The sequence below is a fragment of the Drosophila obscura genome, unplaced genomic scaffold (genome assembly GCF_018151105.1).
Source record: "Drosophila obscura isolate BZ-5 IFL unplaced genomic scaffold, ASM1815110v1 contig_200, whole genome shotgun sequence".
Classification (NCBI taxonomy): Eukaryota; Metazoa; Arthropoda; class Insecta; order Diptera; family Drosophilidae; genus Drosophila; species Drosophila obscura.
Window position 1 is genome coordinate 2,100,597 of NW_024542791.1, and position 21,324 is coordinate 2,121,920.

At 43.5% G+C, this 21,324-nt stretch overlaps 3 protein-coding genes across 5 annotated transcripts; 1 reads left to right on the forward strand and 2 right to left on the reverse strand.

The window, feature by feature from the left end:
- Positions 1–367: 367 nt before the first annotated feature.
- LOC111075295 (transient receptor potential-gamma protein) lies at positions 368–14,198 on the reverse strand. 3 transcript variants are annotated; one of them, XM_022368493.2, is made up of 17 exons: positions 14,071–14,198; positions 9,623–9,665; positions 6,139–6,317; positions 5,712–6,080; positions 5,315–5,647; positions 5,072–5,254; positions 4,772–5,006; positions 4,415–4,710; positions 4,077–4,345; positions 3,905–4,021; positions 3,643–3,838; positions 3,385–3,579; positions 3,103–3,328; positions 2,688–3,041; positions 2,334–2,624; positions 2,141–2,262; positions 368–2,080 (listed from the first exon to the last, which is right to left on the reverse strand). In XM_022368493.2, exons 4-17 carry the CDS (start codon positions 6,060–6,062, stop codon positions 1,850–1,852), a joined length of 3,399 nt encoding a protein of 1,132 aa, XP_022224185.1. In that variant the 5' UTR covers positions 6,063–6,080; positions 6,139–6,317; positions 9,623–9,665; positions 14,071–14,198; the 3' UTR covers positions 368–1,849. The 3 variants fall into 3 exon arrangements, with proteins under 3 accessions (XP_022224185.1, XP_022224189.1, XP_022224177.1); XM_022368497.2 differs by lacking the exon at positions 9,623–9,665 and having other exon boundaries at positions 14,071–14,148; XM_022368485.2 differs by lacking the exons at positions 9,623–9,665; positions 14,071–14,198 and having other exon boundaries at positions 2,688–3,038; positions 6,139–6,225.
- A 2,533-nt stretch (positions 14,199–16,731) lies between these two features.
- On the reverse strand, positions 16,732–17,739 carry LOC111078162. The gene is made up of 5 exons (XM_022372710.2): positions 17,547–17,739; positions 17,331–17,486; positions 17,110–17,277; positions 16,886–17,045; positions 16,732–16,805 (listed from the first exon to the last, which is right to left on the reverse strand). Exons 1-4 carry the CDS (start codon positions 17,601–17,603, stop codon positions 16,890–16,892), a joined length of 537 nt encoding a protein of 178 aa, XP_022228402.2. The 5' UTR covers positions 17,604–17,739; the 3' UTR covers positions 16,732–16,805; positions 16,886–16,889.
- Positions 17,740–18,560: 821 nt separating this feature from the next.
- On the forward strand, positions 18,561–21,068 carry LOC111075954 (RE1-silencing transcription factor A). The gene is made up of 3 exons (XM_022369496.2): positions 18,561–20,021; positions 20,086–20,538; positions 20,609–21,068. The coding sequence occupies exons 1-3, from the start codon at positions 18,603–18,605 to the stop codon at positions 20,930–20,932; spliced, it is 2,196 nt and encodes a 731-aa protein (XP_022225188.2). The 5' UTR covers positions 18,561–18,602; the 3' UTR covers positions 20,933–21,068.
- Positions 21,069–21,324: the final 256 nt, after the last annotated feature.

The following is a 21,324-nucleotide window of genomic DNA, read 5'->3' on the forward strand; positions in this document are numbered from 1 at the left end:
GGCCTCTACAAGTTCCAAATTCAGTATCTTATCGATTAGACTTCTGGGTCACCATCATTTCCTAAAGTTCTTTGGACTATCTGACAATTGAGACTTAGTAAACCAACGTTAAAAATGAGGTTTACCTGACACTCAAAGGATATAGGCTACGCCTATTTCATTACATTTTTTTAGGATAGATTTTTAGAAAGATTTTTTTTTGAGAGGCCATGACTTGATCAAAGTAGGGACAATTTCTGGTTGATATATCTGGCTATAATTGCTAAACCATTTGTATTCCCAAAAAATGTTTGTAATGCCTATGAAACAATTCCACCAACCATTATTAAAAAGGATAATATTTAGTAATTGTTTTTATTTTCGTTTAGATACTTTGTATTATTTTTATTTTGTCCGTGCAAATAACAATTTTATTTGTATTTATTCTAACACTGGTTTTTCGTATTCTGTTCTTTTCTGTTCGGTTCGCCTGCCTGCAATTGTTCGTTTGAAGCAACAGAGATATGTACTTGGGATGCATTGCATTGCTATTGTACGACATACATATTTCGGTTGATTCATTGCATCGAATGATATAAAATGTTCTACGACATTGTATTCGCTATTGTATTCGTTGATATTCCATATATGTATGTATTTAATGTATTGTTCGTGTGGGTGTGGGTGTGTGGGTGTTTGTCTACTTTAACTACTTTAACGCAAAAAATCATCTAAAAATTTGGATTATTCGTATTTGTTTTTAATTTGTAATATTTGTTTAGTCTATATTTAGGTATAGTATAGGTAATTGTATATTATACTTGTATGCTATGCTAAAATCGTTGTGTGTGTGTAGATTATGGATATGGGCATATCATAGTCCGGATATCCGGATATATTTTATATCCATAAAATGCAAACACTTTAGTAGTACTGTACTGCAATTTCGATTATTGTTTTGCTGTGTTTTTGTTTTGTTTTTTTTTTTTGGTTAAAATCGGTGTATAAAATTTGTGGTACATATCTTGATTTATTTACTTTACTTTGCTTTGCTTTGCTTTGCTTTGCTTGCTTGAACAATGACAAATCCTTGGCTTCAAATCCATTCTATCAAATCAACAAATACACAGCGCGCGCTTCCCTCAGTTCCGAGTACAATACGGTAATTCAATGTTCATCCAAAACTTATGTGTATCAAAAAATATGTTTCATGCTAAGGCAACGGTTCAACATCGATATGGGATAGTTTTTGTATTAGTTTAATTCGTATTTTGTTGTATTTGTATTTTGGTGTTTGGTAAAGGGCTTTATCTGGGCATCATTTCGAGTGGCTTTGTTTTGCTTTGTTTCCTGTAAAGGTTTCTCTATAAAGCGATCATATGATATGTGTGTGTGTGTGGTGTGCTGGAGAGAGTACTGCTAGAGTTTCAGGTGATGATTTAGGTGTAGTGTTGCATAGCAGCACTGACAAGTAGTGTTGGAACACGGTTATTGAGTAGGAGAATACTTTGAACTTCTGTGAGTGTGGGAGAGGTAAGTGTAGTGCTGCATGAAAAGTATTCTTGGTTAACAGTTACAGAGTAGTTGGTAGTTAGTATGCGGCTGAAACCCAGCTATAGAGAGTGTTCGCTTTCTTATTCGTTATTTGGTAAGTGTGATTTCTATGTCCTATATCCGTGGTGAGGTAATTTAAGATCTAGGCTGTGTTGGTTTATGTTTTATTTGGTTAGTTTAGCGCCGTATCCATCGCTGCCTCTAGGTATCTGCATATCAGGTGCGCTATCTAAGTTAGCTAGCTGCTATATCTTCTTTGGTATCTCTCTGACAATCATCCACTCAATTCGCTGAGTATTTTCGCCGTGGTGCTCCCTCAGCCAACGGCTCCCATGGTGGAGACACAGCTGGTGCTGATCAGTGGCTCCCTTGAGTTGACCGACGTATTGGATGGATCAATGGACAGCGTAAATGTGGACGTCTCCACCGAATCATGCTGGCTCTGGGTCTGCTCGTGTCGTCGCGGCTTCACCAATTGGGCGGGATCCTTGTGCTGTACGCCGCCCTCGGCAGTGGCTGCCGGATAGCTGGACACACGCTTGAGGGTCTGACAAAGATCTTCCATTAGTTATGGGTTTCGAGGATCTATTGCCAAATGCCAACAAACCTTATCGTTCAATAGCTCTGCTGCAGCCGTGGCAGCTGCCACCGATTCGGTGACAGGGCAAATGTTCTTGCTGGAGGAGAACTTTTTGCGCTTACGCTTCAGCGCAGCAATGGCAGTAAGACCTGGTAGGAGAGAGAGGAGACCATGAGTAGCGAGGCAGGGGCATTGGCTTGCCATCTAAAGATTCACCCACCGCTGGTTGTGTGAAAGAAATGTGAGCCCACGCCCACATGCGTGGGTGTCGGATGGCTCGAGGCAGTGGGCGTTGCTGTGGCTGTGGCTTTGGCTGCTCCACCCGGCGGCGTGGACTCTCCATGGTAGCCAGCATAGCCTGCATGCTGCGGTGAGTTCTGGGCATAAGTGACCCGCAGCTGGCCATGCACTGGTGTGGCATTATTTGAGGTATTGCAAACCGAATCCTCGGACTTGGAGCGTCCCAGCATTTTGCTCACATTGCCCACCTTGGCTGCTTCGATGAGGGTGCCTAAAAGAAAACAATTTGCCAATTAACTAAGGCTCCATTTTGGCAGATAAAGCTAGACCCCACCCCATCGCTTCTTGTGTCCAGCTATGCGCTTGTTGTACGGCTTCAGTGCGGACTTATTGTACTTGGTGACGGGCCCACTTGGCGTCGTCACCGCCGCCGTGCCCTGTGTGGGTGAGGTGGGTGATTCGGCGCCGCCGCAGCCCGCCTGCTGGCTCTGCTGTCGCTTGTGCATAAAGTTGGGCGTGAAGAGCGTGGAAATGGTTGAGCTCAGTATCTCGTGCTGGTTGTCATAGTTGTCCAACGATGTGGAAAACTCGGCCACCGGCGCCAGGGAACCCGTTGAGCCCGGTGGCGCAATATTGAAGCCCTTCATCAGGCGCCGCTCCTTCTGGCGATTCTTTTTGCCACCGCCTCCTGGTGGAGAAAACTCTTAGAGAAAGACGCGATATTCTAATTAACAGTTTCCTGGGCTTACCACCACCTTGTCCGGCCGTTACATTCGTGTCCATGCCACTGTTCTTGAGTATCTCGACCAGCTCACAGCGGAAGGCGGATATATCCTGTTTGATCTCGTTCACATCGTCCTCGGTGACGCCCTGGGACTCGGCCTTTCGCTGCTCCACCGTCACATAGCGACGCACCAGATTGCGCATAATCTGCTGGTACTTAAAGTCCCGATCGCTCGCCTGTTGTGCCTTGCGCTGTGTGGGATTCAGGGATAGATTTAAAGCCTCTTTTTTGTATGCAAGCCACCCACCCGTATCGTCTTCAGATGCTCTCTACGCGCTGCTGAGGAGCCACTGCAGAACACACGGCGCATCCACTTGCAGGCATACCAAATGGACTTTGGTGTGGGTATAATATTGAATGGCGGTGGACATGTGCCGCCCTCCTCGAAGTAGCTAATCCACAGCTTTGAGCGTGCAAATTTCCACTCCACATCGGCACGTTCCTACGCCATAAAGAGAACAACTTTAATACCTAACAACGGTTCATCTCTGTTTCTGTTACCCACCGAAATCAGTTGATACGAATGATTCATCATGGCTATGAGCAGGTTGAGCAGCACAACAATATTGATCACCGAATAGGTGCCGAACATAAGCATGCCCCAAAAGCGTGTGAAGATCTTTATGCCATCCAACTCGAAGCTGTCCAAATCGATCAGACCAAACACAGCCCAGAAGAGCGTTTGAGTGGTCTCAAATAAACTGAAAGTAGGGAGTTATATACCTAATCGAATAGTTTACTAATTAAGTAGATGCTGAGACACTCACTTGGAGAATCTACGCCACACAATGCAGGCATTGGGATCATTGGTGCCATTCATATTGAGCAGCACGCTGCTGGGCGAGACCTCCGGACAGCGCTTCTTTTCCAGATCCGCATAGTACCTGCAAGAACCATGAAATAATAATCATATCTGGTTGTGTGTGCTGTTCCACCCACCATAATAGCTGATTGAGACCACTGCCAAAGGCGAACAGCACCAGGACATATAGAAAGAAGAACTTCATAATGTCCATGACCATGCGTGACAGCGACACTTGCAGTGGCCCCAAATGTGGATTCACCGAAAAGATGTATACCAGTTTGAGGCTACTAAAAATGTTCGCCGCACTGAACAGACCCTCCGATATGAGCATCGGATCCCAGGCATCCCAACGTTCACGCGGCAAATCGGTGGCATGCGAATTATAAATCATTTCCTTTTGCACCTACAAAAAAGAGAAAAGATTTTCTTTTTCAATGCTAAGTGAATCATATTTTAGTGGATTAGAACTAACCTGAAAGAAGGACACCACTCGCAGTGCAACCGTCGCCACGTATAGGGAATTGGTAACGAAATCGATCACATTCCACATATCGTTGAGATACTCCTGCAGACCCACGTCCCAGAGCTGCTTGACCTCGCTCCAGATGAGGCCACTCACCCACGACAGGATGAGCCACTCGATGAAGGTGGGCTTGGCGCCCCGCTTGGTGGGCACCTCCTCCACTTTGTTCAGCACGTTCGAGTCATCGGCAAAGAACCAGCCCCCAATGAAGGTCTCAATGCGCTGTGAGGCCAGCATCAATAGAACTGCATAGGTGAGAATTGTAAGGGGAGGATTTGCTGAGAGTTTCACCGTGTGGTGGCTTACAGAGAAAAGTGAAGTACGAGGCGCTGTGGCAGATGAACTTGATGAAGGGCTTCCGCATGGTCTGGCCAATGCCGGAGTAGGGAGCCAGTATGTAGGCCAGCGAGAAGATGGGGAACATGATGCCAATGCGTATGATGTCGACGGCCTGCAGTGCCATGTTCTTGCGCCTGAATCCGGGCAGACCCTCGTACCAAATGCTCGCCAGCAATTGCTGCACATTCGAGTGGGCCACAAACTGCAAGAGGATGGGGGGCGGAATTAACAGAGTTTATTGGTTTATATCTCAGCTTTATAGCATACCTTTTTCTGGCGCAGTTTGATGGCCAGCTTGAGGCGATTTAAATGCATCCGTTCACCATGTTCGTAGATCGGACCGGTGGGATCGTGATTAAGCAGTATCTCCAGCTCATGGGAGGTGCGTGTGTGGTCCAGCAGTGCAGTGGCAAAGTCCTGGCACTGCTTACGCAGCTCCTGGTATTCATTCTGCATCGCATACAAAGAAGATTCGTTATTTTATGGCCTTGCAGCACTTCCCTGGCTCACCTTAAATTCGTGCTCGAGGAAACTGAGACGCCGCAGCTCCCAGGACAGCTCAAAGGCCGTGAGTATAGGATCCTTGGAGGAGAGTGCTATGAGACTGGGACTGGCCAGTGCCCTGTACGCATTGATGCGTGAGCGCGAGTGCCTGAGCGAGTCCTCCTGCCTGGACTGGACGCACTCATCGCAGCCACAGCGCACATCATGGGGCATGGGCAGAACGGCGCCACGATCCAGCAGAATCTTGATTATCTCATAGTTGTCCCGATGGGCGGCCAGTATCAGCGGCGTGATGTCCGGCGTAAAAGTAGAAGTGTCCTCCGAGGCAGACTCCCAGCTCTATGCAGAATAATTAACTTTAATGTTCGTTGCGGGGGGATAAAATAAAGACCGAGCCACTCACATGATTCCCTTCGTTGTGGAAGGTGACATTCTCGTGATCCAGCAGCACCTCCACAGCCTCCACGAACTCCTCGGAGATGGAGTGCAGCAGTGCATCCTTCGTGTCCACATTGTAGTTGATCAGCAGCTCGACCATCTCCAGATTCTCATTGTCGATGGCCATCAGCAGGGCGGTGCGTCCCAGCGGATCCACGCAGTTCACATTGATGTAGTCCGTGTCCTGTGCCTTCTGCAGCATCCTGCGAGTGCCGGCCATGTCGCCACGCTCCACGGCCAGCAGGAACTTCTTCTCCTCGAGGGTCAGCTGTCGGATCTCCTGATGCGGTCGTATGGTGTTCTCCTCCTCCATCATGCCGTGAATGCTGTGACGCTGTGGGCATAGAGTAGGAATGGATTCAAGTTGAACTTCAGTGCGAAGTTGGACCCACCTTGACACGCCTGGCTGGCTCGATCTGGACTGCTATGTGCCCGCTGCCACTGCTCTCGCTGCCCAATTTCTTGTCAGCGCTCTCCGAGGCATCCGCTCCATTCTTGATCTTATTGAGGATGGGCGCCAGAACCGATTTCCTTCGTGCGGGGCTCACAAAGTGCAACTTTTTTCCGTCGTCTGTGCGAATAAACAGAATTAAACACTTCGTGAGTACCGCGGACAAAACATCTACCTGCAGGCAGTGCCACACCACTGCTTCCTCTCCACCCATGCTCCCCATTGATGTCTGGCGCAGATAATCCAGTTAACACATTGCCCGTACGCTCGGCCTTGAACAGCCAACACTCAACCCCCCCATCACCACCCCACAGGCAGGGCAGACAGACGCGACGCTGTTCAAGGCCACTGGCATGGCAACTCCAATGGAAATCATCCAATTGCCATTAACACTTATTTGCACTGATTTTCGATAGCCTTTGGCTGAGCCGCAGAATTAAATAATAATTTCCAAGCGCAAATGCAAACACAAAAAGGAAAAAAAACGAGATGGAACGTGTGAGTCGCTTCTGTGGACGCGACTCTACTTTTATGCCCGTACTAAGTACCCAGTATATAAATTTGTGAGCTTATGATTTATGTAGAATTTTTAAATTACATGTGTTAACTACACCTACAATGTCGATTCCACATCTCAATTGTAGATTGTAGATACACAATGTATATTCTACATCTTCTTCGCAAAGGTCGCGCATTGCACAGGACAGAGTGTGTGCGAGCGAGAAAAAGAATGAGTAGCGTCAGCAGCGCCGAAGGAGGTGGGGAAAGCAACTGAAAATAAATTTATTTCTGATTCTGATTCAGAATCTGGTAAATATGGTCTTCCTCTACGATACTGCGTTTTTAGTTTTTTCGTATATTTAAAATTGTGCTGCCACAGATCGGAAACGTGTCGGAAACGTTTCCTTCCCCCTTCGAGATCCATTGGTATGATTAAATTTAGATTTAACTACAAATAACGAATAACGTCATAATATTCATACTTAAAGTAATTTATAGATATGTAAAAGTTTGCACCTTTTTTCGGACTATATGCCGAATCTTCCTGGACTTTTTGTCATATTGTTTCTATGGCTCCTAGTTGATATTAATAGGAGCTTGAAAGTATTTGCGGTTTTTTATTAGACAAGAATTTTAAAAATTCCGTGGGAAATCTTCAAGCACTTAAGGACCTTTTTTCTCTTCCCTGAGCCTTCTGTGGTTAGACTTGTGGCTTGTTTTTCTGCTCTCGAAAATATATCACTAAAACTGAAACACTCAAAAACGCTTCCCCTTATGCGTTGCAAAAATCTCTTCAAGAATATAATTCCCCTGCAAAAGGGTATAGAAAAAAGCAAAAAGAATAAAAAGAAAGTGAAAGCAGAAAAGCAAACACAAACACGCGGCGTATACGCGATATGGGGGGGATTTCTTTTAGAGGGTGGCAACAGAAATCTGGGTCAATTATTGCTTGCATATTAAAAAGCAATGCACGCACACTGACACACACACACACACACACACTGACACTCAAACACACCGACAGTGACAAAAGCTGCCTGTCTGCGTATCAGTCTGCAACTGTGTGTGTGTGTGTATGTGTGTGAGGTTCGCTGATGCTGTCAGTTTTTGGCATTTAATTTCAAATGACATTGGCTGCATCGGTGGCCAAACACACATCAACACCCCCCAAAAGTAACAGCCAGCCCCCAACACCCACAGCGCCCTAAACATCTTGCTTCCCGCATGCATGGGGGCATGGCCATGCCTGTGCTCTTTCAAATCTCCCCCACACCACAGCCCCGCCCCATAGCGCCATAAAATATGCAACGTTGTTTGCAGAGCCCTTAACTTGGCATTGGCTATGGAGTGCTGGGGGGTGCGGGATGGTGGAGAGAGGGTCGTAGGATTTGTTCAAACATTTTGAAATATTTTTGGATATTGGGGGAAAGTTGTTGGCTGTGGGCACGGCACGGAATGATTGGAATGGCTAAAAGAGGATTCATTGAACGTGACGAAAAAGAAAATTTCATTCAGAGCTTGACCAGAAAGCATTTAAAGATTAAATATTATTTCAGGGTAAATAAATTGTGAATAAATGTTAGGAATTGTTGTAACAGCAACACACACAGCTAAGTGTATAGATATGGAATAACTTAAAATAAATAAAAATATTATTTAAATAAAATTCTTGAAACTAATTAAAACTTAAGGCATAACTGGCATGTCCTCAAGTGCCTGCTCTCATAACTACTCTGACCGTGTTACCATCCATTCAAAACCCATAAATGAAACTTTAATTACAATGCCGAGGGTCAAACCACTGCATTTCGCTGCAAACTACACTAGACTAGACTATGGGCTTTGATTCAATTTAACTTTCATTCCACCACCCACAGAAGCTCTGTGCAAGGATACAAGGATCAATATTTAATAGCTACCTTTGCTAGTTGCCATCTATAACTTGGTTAAACCTCAACAGTTTATTTTGTCTGCACTTTTAAATTAACTTTGAAATGGTCTTTGCCACACAGAAGAACTTTCGGACAAGGCAAAGTGGTTCGCCTTCATTTTACGTGCGTTGAACTTTCATTGATTGCACCTACAACACACAAACACACGCAATATATATATACTAAATACTAAATACATGCATGTGTGGGCGTATGGGTGCCTCGTGTGGTGTGAGTCTGCGCAGGACCTAACCTAGGACAGTTCCGTTTTGGGTTGTCGTAGGTCGTGTGCACAGGAAACCACAGCGAAAAATGGCGACGACTATGCCGCCATTTTGCACCCAACCCTAACTCACACACACACACACACACACATAGACATTTTGCTCGTTTCACGGCTGGCATACTAATCACCTGCCTGAACCATCGAAATGCTATTGATTGACCTGAAAACTGTGTACGAGCACTCACTCGTATTGGCCAACATCGAACCTCAAACAGCTGCGATTTGTTCTGGTTAGAGCTGCTTTATTATTCAGTTGCCATTATCACCAGTTGACTTAGTGATGAGCTCCTTTAGTGGACACTGACTGGCTCAGAAACAGAGCGTATGGTTGGGCATATCTGAGTAGCTCTATGCATACTTCGATTTGACTCCTTGAAACTCGTGATTCCTCCCACTTATCCGAACAATATTAAGGCTTTACTATATATATATAGGTGCCTATAAATAGCTTCCTTTTACCTTCTTCTCCCTTCACGTTCAATGTGCTTATGCCACCCATAAAAATTGTTGAAAATCCGCACTAAACAGATATTTAGCACTTGCCATTTGTTCAACTTAAGTTTGATAAAGTTCCCCTTAAATTTGTTTGACCCATTTATGGTTCCATTTGGCTTTGCAAGCCATAAGTAATCCAACAAGAAAAGACAGTGTACGCGGCGCATACGTAATGCGTATGTAGTACGAGGGATTTGCCAAGTTTTGCTTACCTTCGCCTTCTTCGCCGGTTTTCGCATCGCTCCATTTCGACAACTAAGTTGGCAGTAAATAAGATAAAGAGAGAGAGAGAACGTATGTATATTAGTTAGTTAGTGTTGTTAGTTCAGGTAGTTCAGGGCATGGGAAATTTAATCTTACAGAATTTTCAGCAACATTATATCTGGTAATATTTAATTAATGTGTGCTGAGGTGTATATTTTCTTCTGATTAGTTTTAAAATTAAGACTTAATCATATTCGTTTTGGTTTTAAAATTAAGACTTAATCATAATAGTTTTGGTTATCAATTTCCGAGTCAATTCTGTGGAGATAGTCTCCTTATTTTGCCCCCCAAAATCCAAATCAGTCTCTAAGTTCCCATTTCCTCTTTGAGATTCGTTGACTTTGTTTTTTGTAAATTTAAGAATTGATGAGTTCCGCCTTGAAAATTTTCTCGAATTTCCTAAACAGACGACAAGACCTTGACAGCAGGCTCACCTTACCCTTCTACCAGGCTGGCACCCAGTCTCTGCCACAGGCTCTGAAACTGTCTCTGGCACTGTCCCTGCCACAGGCAGGCTCGGCCACTGTCTCTTTCTCTACCACAGTCACTGCCACAGTCACTGTCTCTGGCCAAAAACAAACCACAACCTTGACACACAGAATAACTGCAAGAACAGCAACAGCAACAGCATCAGTTGCAGTTTGCAAGAGCCATGGCAGTGTCTGTGGCACCAACAAACAGCAGATAATTAAATGTCAAGACTGCAGTAACAACCACTACCAGGAGAGGGAAACGGCGCAAGAGGATGTGGCTGGGAGACACAGACACCAACCAGCAGCAAGCAAACCAGCAGCCACATTCAAAAGCCACACACAAGCAGGGAGGAAATATAAGTTTGGTATCAGAAGAAGGAATACACTTCAAGAGACATATTTTCCTTTAAAGTCATCCGATTTTTATGGCATTATAAGCATATGGTATACGTTGTACAGATTTAACTCTGATGCTGATGCTGATTTTTGCGTACTAGAAACCGAAGAACACCAGTTACTTCTGCTCTGTTCCTTCCCTCCGCTTTAAATATTCTTTAGATCATAATCAAAATCATCGATGACAGTCCACTGTCATCTTTGATGTTTTAAAGTAATTTTAAACTCAGACTTAGTCGCATAGGGAAGTAGAAAAAGAGAGACTCAACAGCGTAATTTCCTGTCGAGCTTCAGGTTCAGGTTTGTCGCTTCACCTCCAGCGAAGGTCTCTCACATCCGGCTGATATTGGGGGGGGGGGGCTCTGATGCTGATGCACTCGGCAGCTGAAAGCAGATGCAGTGGCAGCCCCAGGTGAAGCCGTGGAGGAGGAGGAGGAGGAGCTGTAGAATGGCATAAATCTGGCATGCATGCCTCGAGTGTCCTTGTTGCGGGCAACAGCGCCAACGACTTGTGGCTCCTCTGGCGCCCAACGCACAGACACACACACACACACACAGTTGCAGTTACAAATACAGACGCAAAATGCGTGTCCTTGGCTCGTGCAGCAGGCAAAGACAACGTCGAGGACAGCCAGCAAAAACAACAGCAGCAAGAGCAGCTGAGAGTAGGAGAATACCGGACAAACATTGCACAAATTGCAACACTCGACACAGAAAGAGATAGGCATAGAAAGAGTTGGCGAAAAAGCGAGAAAGATAGCGTCGGTCAGAGGGAGAAGGAGGCGATCAAAAGGGCCACATTCTAAACTATGCAAAAATGCAATGGACCCTTTAGGGGGGGGGTCTATGTGCGCAATTAAATAGAGATACAATCTATAGTAAAAAATGTTTATGCAAAGAGTCAACGATTAAATTAAGATTAGATTAAAATTTACTGCGCAGAGCTACAGAAAATATGTATAGAAAATATTCAAGCAAAAAAAAACTAAGCGAAAAATCCAAATAGCTAAAACTAAGCACAGAAAGTTAAAGAAACAATTATAGAAATTATCTTTCACTCATAGAATACTTTTCACTGCACTGTATAACCCTATATAACACAGTTTCTCAACCTGAATCGGGGCAAGGGTATGCAGAGAAGCCCCCCAATGAGCAAGGCAATCGAAAATTTGCCAAGTTTGTTTTCGTTCTTTTCGTGTTTTTGTTTGCGGCAGTAACTTGAGTCTGAAGATGAGGCTGAGGATGCAACCCAAGGCAACGGCAAACTACTTGGCGCCTCCTCTCGACGCGTCACGCCTCCTTCACCATATCCTCCTACTCTGCTACCAGCTGCCCCCCTGTGCTCTCTCCCCCTGTGTTTAGGAGAAGGCCAAATGCAAGCTGCTTGAGAAAAAGGGAAAAGTTCAAAGTGTAGGACGGCGCGCCATACAAATCAAAATTCAATGTAAGAAAAGCCCCCCCCCCCCCCCCCACACACACACACACATACATTCAGTGTAATTTTTGTATGGAAATACAGGTCGGCATTACGTATACGCCGTGTTCCCAGCAATTAAAGGCGAACTTAGCGACCGTTGCCATTGCTGTTGCAGCTGTTTGCCGCTGTCCTTGAGCGCCTTCTAATTGAGGGCACTGCACTCGGTCTGCGGTGACCCCAAGGCACACCCCCCCGTGCCACCGTCACCGCCAGCACCCTTTGTGCCACCACAAGTTTTTTGCCACATGTTTCAACCCTTTCATTATGCCCTTCGCATGCAGGATATGTTGATTTTTGCTAGATGTTGATGATGGTGGTGCATAGAAGGAATAATAGCAGGGGGGTCGGCATTGCTTGTATTGAAACCATTTTGTATTGCAGCACCAGGAGTTATATTAATAGCAATTAATGGGCCAAAAACCTAATATTGTTTGTGAATTTTTCTATATTCTCAAAGTGGATCGAGTTGATCCAAATGGAAGCATATATCCACCAATAAAACAATCGATCTTTGAGGGTATTTAAATCTTCGACTTTCAAACGAAAATCCTTTCCTTTCGTGTTGATGTTTTGTTTTTGTTTAACAGCTGTTTAGCTGTTTAGCTGTTTCGCTGCTCCCTGCGCTCCCTTTCTTTTTATGTGAGAATTGTTATATGTATTTGATCCTTTGTGTGCATGTGTGTCTGTGTGTGTGTGTGTGTGTGTGTTGTGTGTCCGCTTCCGTTGAGGGCGCAACATGCAAAGGCAAATGAATCAAATTTCTTGGCTGTGTTCGTATTTGTGTTTGTGCTTCTTGTGCTTTATTTGCATGCAACGCAGACGTGCAGGGGAGTGGGTGGGTCGCTTAACAACAGTTCAAATGCAACTGTATGCCTGGCACAAACACACACATACATTAGCACCCAGAGCTCACACACACACACACACACAATTACATCAAAAAAGTAGGTTAACTCGTTTTTACGGTTACATTTTTGTAGAAAAAAATACACGAAAGGTATAAGAAAACGCACGCTTTTCTGAAGGAAAGTTGAAAGAAAGTGCAGGCGGATAAAGTTCGATGGTCATGAAGATTCACAGGCATACATACATATATGTATATAATTAGTGCAGTGAGTAGTGATCTAAAATGGTATCATCTACTAGTTGTATCTATTGTAGCTAGCAGCTGCTTAATAGTGTTAGATTACCGTGCGCGAACCGCTATGTTGATGGTATGGAGATACAAAGAAGTTGTATATAAATAAGAATATATGTCTTGGATGGTATTTCTGCAAATAAAACCTTTAATGCAAAGGATGCTCCTGCTTTTCTATACCTCACATCTTATGCCATAATTTTCTTTTTCAATTAATGGCATCTTCATTCTTGTGCATTTTGTTGGATACCCTTTATAAAAAGTCCTTTTTTATTTATTATAATTATTTATTTTTTTTATTTTAATATTTCCTATAAATTCCATCAATCTGTACTGCCAATTTAAAACTATTTTTCTTTGCAATACACAGCTAAGATTCTTGGACTCTCATTATCTTGGCATATCTTTTACTTTGCATTTTCCCATAATCCGAGTACTCGGCAATTATTTTGCTATATTCATAGGATCCTCTGATACTAAATAACCTTACAATTAATTTGCCAAAAAATCAGTTATAGTAATACCCACAGAAATCATAAACTTCTCTTATCCTCCAACTGTTTCCATTTCCCCATTTATTTTGCATTGAGCTAATCAAAAGAACTCTCGAGTGCAAGCAACTCCTTCAACTTCTAGAAAACAGCAAATTAGATGAGAAAATATCACTCCTTATCCTCATCCTTCTTCGCAACCCCCTCCCATGCCACCCATTGACCCCTATCCAAGCTGCAGAGCTGCATGGAAATTGAGAAACTGGGACAAGTGGACGACACTGAAGAGTCATCGACAAGATGTGGAGGAGAACGACCACCTGGCCGGGTCAAAGGCCACGGGGCAAACAATGGAAAAAGTGGCAGAAGCAAATAATGATTCTCCTTATCATTGTATTGTACCCCTCCCTTCATGACTCACCTTGAGTTGAGATTTCCTCTTGAGAGCGGCAATTGAACGGGTTTGCTGTCGTAGAACCTCCAGTGCACCGTTGGCAGTGACGTTAGCAGCGACGTTGACGTTGACTTCGACAGCGACAGTAAGTTCAAAATAATTTCAGTTTTTGAGTTTTTTCCTTTTGTATTCACTTTTCGAATATTCGAATATTCCTGCCAAAAACTGTAATTGACGGAAGAGAAGCGATTTTTGAGGCACGAATCCAATTTGTTTAAACTCTCACGAAATCAGATTTTGTTTTCATATTTTTACATTTCTTTTGGTTTTCGAGAAATACTCTAGCCAGAGAAGGGTATAAATAGCTGGGATATCCAATTTATAGGCGACTTGAGAATAGGCTGAATGGGCGTATAATTAAAACGAATTTCAAGGGTAAATTTAGAGGAACGAAAAATTAAGTAATGTTTGAACTAATTGATTTGTGAATGAAACGAATGGGTAAAGCATGGGATGGCTGAAATATATTGTAGATGATAGGTAGGATTGTTGGGAGATTGCTGACGGGAGGATTGGAATATAAATCAGAACTGAACCAAAACAAATTTTAAATGAATGAATTTTGTTTATACTTGGGGTAAGATTAGAGGGATTAATGAAATATTAAATTGGGTGTTTAGTAAATCAAAACCATGAGGATTTAATGAGATGGAGTATGAAGAAATACATTATATAATTCCGTAAATAAAGGTTAAATAAATATGCAATAAATGGGAACTATGTTGCTTTGAAAGCCTCCCCCCCGTTCTGGCAAGAGCATCCCACGTTCGGGGTTCCGCTCAAACTTCCGTCAAACATTTTCCCCTTTACACTTCGCTTTGCTTGTTTATGAGTGTGCCTCTCGAGGAGCGGCGCGAAAACGATGAAAAACATTTCGTTTGAATTATAAACAATTAGCATTGCAAATCGCTTTTCAATATTTTCATTTGATTTTCATGATTCCTTTGTTTTGGCTTTAATTACACGTTTGGACGTTTTGAATGGTTCTTGTTAACGTTTAGTTCATTTAGCTGGTTAGAATATCTCACTTATTTTTGAAATACTATATTCGGGCAACATTCCATTTCTCTTTCACTGCGAATAACCTTGCACAAATTGGAAATTGTTAAAGCAGCAATCAGTGTGGGTTAAGAGGGCCGGGGGCTGCATATTTCCGTTACGTGCAGTGCAACCGGAAGTCCCACACACACAACCACACACACACAGGCACACTCGAGTGCAGGGGAATTTTTTGTTCGCTGTTGGTATTCGTAACTTTTCAAGAGGGTGTTTGACCCATAAATGAATTTATGCCAATTTAGAAGGGCTAACTAACACCATCGTGCCTCCCCAGGGGAGGCTCGAAATTAAAGCCAGAGGGGGTCGTGCCCCATGAAGGGTGATGTGGGGGGGCGTTGGCTAACCAATTAAAACATAATTTTTTTTTATTGTGGAATGGTTGCTTGTTTGTGCCCCAGTCGGGGGTCCCTGGCACCATGAGCAAACAGCATTTTCGTAGCAACATAACCGGATATATTTGTGCAATTATTTTAATGGCAAGCGACGCCCACACACACACACACACACACACACACACACACACACACACACACACGAGCGGAGATGGAGAGTGAAAAAGCCAGGGACCGAGGCAAGCCCATTTTTCATTAGAATTTTACTTTTTATACCCCCCTCTCCGCTAATGCCTGCCAAAATAATGTTTTTTTTTTTCACTTTAATAATTGGAAATATATTTCTACCCGTCGCTGTTTTTCTTCAATTTATTTCTATGTGTAGTTGGCGCGTTTTCCTCTCGCCGAGTTTTCCATGTGCCTTGGCCAGCTGTCGACTTGCAACTGGCCCCAAAAACAGAACGGAAAGCACGGAATGGCTAGAACTGCAAGGACTACCACGAACATTGCAGCGAAGACGAAGCATCGCCACGAAGAGTCGGTCGAGGCAGGGGCTGGCGTGACTGAGGGGGGAATGTCCATTAATGAAAACTCAATGAAAACGGAAAGCCGGCTGCATGCGGCGCAAAGCGCATGTGTGCTGTAGTAAACGGTGGCAAGGATAATGAACTTTGTGTCACCAGGTCATTGTACAAAAGGGGGGTGAGGTGGCAGGGGGAAGCTGCATGCAGCAAATAATAATAATAATCAAGTGAAATATTCCTTTTATTCAGGTATTTCTAGACTACGTTTATTTTTAACTGATTTTGCATGGCAAATACTGCTCCAATATTTGCAACAAAAACACTTATCATGAGCGGTCACCAGAACTATCGTAGGAAATCCATCACTGAGCGCTGATCAAGTTGTACTGGTGAACGCGCTCAATGTTACGGAACAATTGAAAGCGACGAAGCTTAAAATTAAATTTGTAACGGATTAATGACGGATTTTAATTCAATCTACAAGAAGTTTTTTGAAGTGTTTCACTGTAACAGAATAAATATGTAAGTCATATACATATGTATGTACAGACGGAAGATGAAGGTCAATTTTGTAATTTTTTTTGTATTTATTTTGATTGATCAATATTAATATTATTAAAATTATTTATAATAATAATTAATAATGTAATAATTATCAAATCATTTTCGTAAAGAAAATTAAATAAAAAGTTGAATTTCTACAATATTATATAGCCACTATGTATTGCAATTATTTGTTAATGGAAAATTTGACAGCGAAAGCAAAACGGTTCTGCGAGTTTCCAATCTACGTCACAGTTATGTTTTAAAAGTTTAAAAGTAATAAGGTAGAAAATATATAATTTTTAAGTCAACCATAAACATTACCAAGTTAAGAAAGAGTTCCATAGACTTGGAAGACAGCTCGATTGATGTTTTCTGAAGAGAAACGGTATTCCAACATGTAGTCACCTTCAGGAAAGGGCAAAATCTCTGTTATCTGATGATTGATAAAGCTGGTAGGCAGCTTATCCACAAACATAACACCCTGCAGGAGAATCGGTATTAGAAAGATGTAGAATCTGATCGTGCTGGAAGGATCCACAGCTTACGTGGTAGGGACATGAGTGGTTCAAATTGGTGTTCGTTCCAAGCAAACCAAGTGCGTAAAGTGCGACTGGATTCGACCTACGATATTTCATGAATCTACAGAAATCGATAGTGATATTGTAGAGAAATGGCTTGTATCCATTTGCCCGTTTTAGCATCGCCCCATTTACCTAAGATAGGAGAATATGAGATTCAATTTCTTCATAATAAAGTACTCGCATACCATAACATTGGTAACTAAGGGTTTAAGTAAGTTCACTTTTATACTAAGATATTTGTAGGTTCGATTTATCGACTTCAAGTAACATTGATCCACAGCGCAGTACTCCTTATCCACACAATCGCATTTGATGTTGGTAAACTCTACTCTAGATAAGATCTTGGAAACATTTTCACTAATTAAAGGATCACTATGACATGTTATCTAGTTGAAACATACTTCAGTGATCGAATAAAAGATCACAAAAAGAGAGAGCCAGTTCAGCTTAGGCCACATGTTAAGGTTTTGATGGTCAAACAAAAACTAATACCATTTTGAACGCTTTTCGGAAGGTGGTTTTTGGGAATGTATTTATGAATAATTGCTGATCGTTAAAGGTATTTTAAAGCAAGCAATTAAATATGCGTGTAAGTTATCAATATGTGATCGATCACTAAAGCGGTTGATTGGCGGTCAATGATGTGCCGCAAAGGGTATAACTATATATGTATATATAACTATATATGTGATAAGAACTTGCAGCTCGCTCCTTAAATACACTAATGGAACATTCTTCGAATGTGAAGAAAATTATGATTTTATGTCCTTTTAAGAAAAGTGTCACAATATTCTAAAAAAAATTCTAAAGTATAGGGAAACGCCAGCAATACGTATGATGGATGCATCAAAACCTTAACATGTGGCCTAAGCTGAACTGGCTCTCTCTTTTTGTGATCTTTTATTCGATCACTGAAGTATGTATCAACTAGATAACATGTCATAGTGATCCTTTAATTAGTGAAAATGTTTCCAAGATCTTATCTAGAGTAGAGTTTACCAACATCAAATGCGATTGTGTGGATAAGGAGTACTGCGCTGTGGATCAAGTCAGAATATACAATTCCAAGCGCTAGAAAAACATACAATTATATATGTATTGTGTGTTACACGTCATGAGCCGAACGCGCCGAGTGCATTAGATCGATCCCTGAGCCGAAGACCCTGGGATCATCCGCAGAAAATGTCGTGTCGACCTTTCGCTTGTTACCATATGTATATGTACACACATATGTATATGTACATCTATGTACATCTATGTACATATATACTGTATGGTTAGTACCAATACTAAAATATCAGAGTGACCATTTATCGTGTTTTGGTATATTTTCAAGTCTAAATTGAGGTGACGGTATTTTTGAGGTATTTTTGTATATAATAGGAAATTGCATCCATTTTCAATCTGCGGTCACACTGCTGCATAAAATGGACAAATGTTTTTGTTTGGCGGTTTAAATGGAAAATAATACGAATTTGCGGCCAGAGGACGCGGCCAACGGCAAGTTCAAGTGCTGCTTCGACAACTGCAACTACGAGACCGACCGTGCCTACAACAGGTGGCGTCATGAGGCGAGCCACTCGAAGGTGGATTTCGAGGGACGGGAGTTCAAGTGCCATCTGTGCTGGTACAGCTCAGATAAAGCGTGCAACATAAAGAGACACCACCAGAACCGACATCCGGGCTGCGAGGCACCGGCATACAAATCTTCGAAGCCGGCATCTCTCGTCTGCGACGTGACGGGATGCACCTACTCAACGAATCGTCCGTATGACATGAAGCGCCACATCCAGGTGCACAACAATCCAGCGAGAGGCGACAAGTCGTTTAAATGCCTGCTGTGCACCTACAGCTCGGAGAGGAAGGGCAATCTGCAGCGGCATCTGGACCTGAGGCACAGTGGCCTGAGTGGGAAACACACCTCAGACGAAGAGGAGCCGGAGCCAGAGCCGGACGAAAGTGTGGTGTCGATTGTACCGTTTGAGCCGAATGTGCCCAGATTCCGATATTCATGCGCGCTGTGCAGCTACAGCTCCAAACGGAAGGAGAATCTGGCTCGGCATCTGGAGCAAGAACACAAAGGCATTAGTGGCAATGAGTCGTCAAATGATGAGGAGGCGAAGCCGGACGTACTGCAGAAGGTGCAGCAGGAAGTACTGAAGAAGGTGAAGCGGGAAGTACGGCAGAAGGTGAAGTTGGAAAATCGGCAGAAGCCCAAGCCGACTGTCAGCCATAAATGCTCGCTGTGCAGCCAAAGCTTCAAAAGAAAGGCGAATCTGGAACGGCATGTGGATGCAGTGCACAATTGCCCCAGTGACAAAGAGTCGTCACCTGAAGAAGATGCAGAACTGGAGCCAGAGGAGACAGGAGACGTACGGGAGCCTATGAAACCGTTTGTGACCATCCATACATGTTCGCTGTGCAACTATAGCTCGAACAGGGAGCCGAATCTGAGGCGGCATATGGATCAACGGCACCGTGGCGTGAGCAGAAAAGTGGTCTCATATCCAAAAGAAGAGCTGCCGGAGCCGGTCAAAGGGTCAAAGGGCAGCTTTGGCGCGGACAGAAAGTCAACTCTGAGGCCGCGACGGAATGTGCGATACAGTGGCTTGAGTGACGTCGAATCCACAGATGAGGAGGAGTCTGAGCCGGACGAGTTCCAGGAGGAGGAGGAGAAGGAGGTGCCGTTTGTGGGTAAAGACGGGACGGGCGGGAAAGTGGCGGTGACAACGATAAAACCAAAACTGAAGGAACGACTGTACGATGAGTTATTCGAGGAATTGGAAAATGATGATATGATTGTTGAGGAATGCCCCGAGGCGGAGGAAACATTGTCGCGACTGCAGGACACCATGATTGGCCACAAGCAACTGATAGTGAGTACTGCTGCCATTTATATCTCTGGAAAGCACTTTAATATCTTCCTTTTGTATGTTTTAGGCTGTCGATTTCAATGGCGAATTGCACTGGTACGAGGCCATTGATCAGGCCGCGGATGAAGCGCTGCAGCAGGACTTCGAGCAGCAGGAGCAGGCCTATATCGCGAAGCAGGAGCATGAATTCATCGCGGAGCCAGAGCAGCCCATAATCGAGGAGCAGGTGCAGGTCAATGTAGACACTATGCAAATGGAGGCCCTGGACGATGAGCTGGCTCTGTCGATGGCCGAGCACGATGCCCAGGCGGATGACGAGCATATGGAGTATGTGGAACTGGTGACGACAGAGGTGCCCCCAGAGGTGACAACAGAGGTCCCGACAGCGGTGGTGACGATAGAGATCCCTACAGCGGTGACGATAGAGGTGCCGCAACCACCTCAATACCAGCCGCCACCACCAGCACCACTCACACCACCCAAGGAGCAGGCACTGAACTGGCGCTGGAGTGTACCTCAAGTAAGTGATTTTCGATTAAATGCAATGCAATCCCCAATAAAATCTATATTTTTCTTTCTCTCCTTTGAAGACTGGCAATGAAACATCAACCAATTCCACGGACCATCCAATCACCCTCACCTTGGAGCCAGTCATAGAGGATGATTTTCCATTTTGGTGGGACGACGGCGAGTACACGAAAATGCACAAGAACACCGCCTATCGCGAGCACCACGGCACTACCAAGGAGAACATCCAGCGTATCCTGCGCATCATCTATGACCTGTACTACAAGCCATTCAGAGAGGATCGCAAGATGTTCGATGTCTTTCAGATCAAAGACTCATGGCTCTGCGCCACACGGATGACGAGAATGCAGATTATTAAAGATATGTACTCGAAGCTGGGCACGTAGGCAAAAACACATCCATACATAGTTAGATGTATTCCTAAGTATATTGTAAGCTTAATTTCGGGAAACGAAAGTGATTCAAGTTTTCCTCTTTTCTTTCAACATTTTTCAAGCAATATTAAAACTGTATAAAATTTGATATGCAACATTTATATTTTTGCTCTCTTTTTCGTGGACCGTTTTTGTTTTAATTGTATTGTATGGGCATCCAATAAATGGCGTACATAAAATCAGCCCATCTTGTAGAAAAATAATTAAGTAATCGTATAAAAATACGTGTTTAGGGCTCAGGGTCCTAGCTAGCTGCTAATATTTAACGGAATATCAAAATCGAGGAAAATGATCTCCAATTGACAGAGAACGATTAACCTATTGTCGACCAATGAATATTTCAA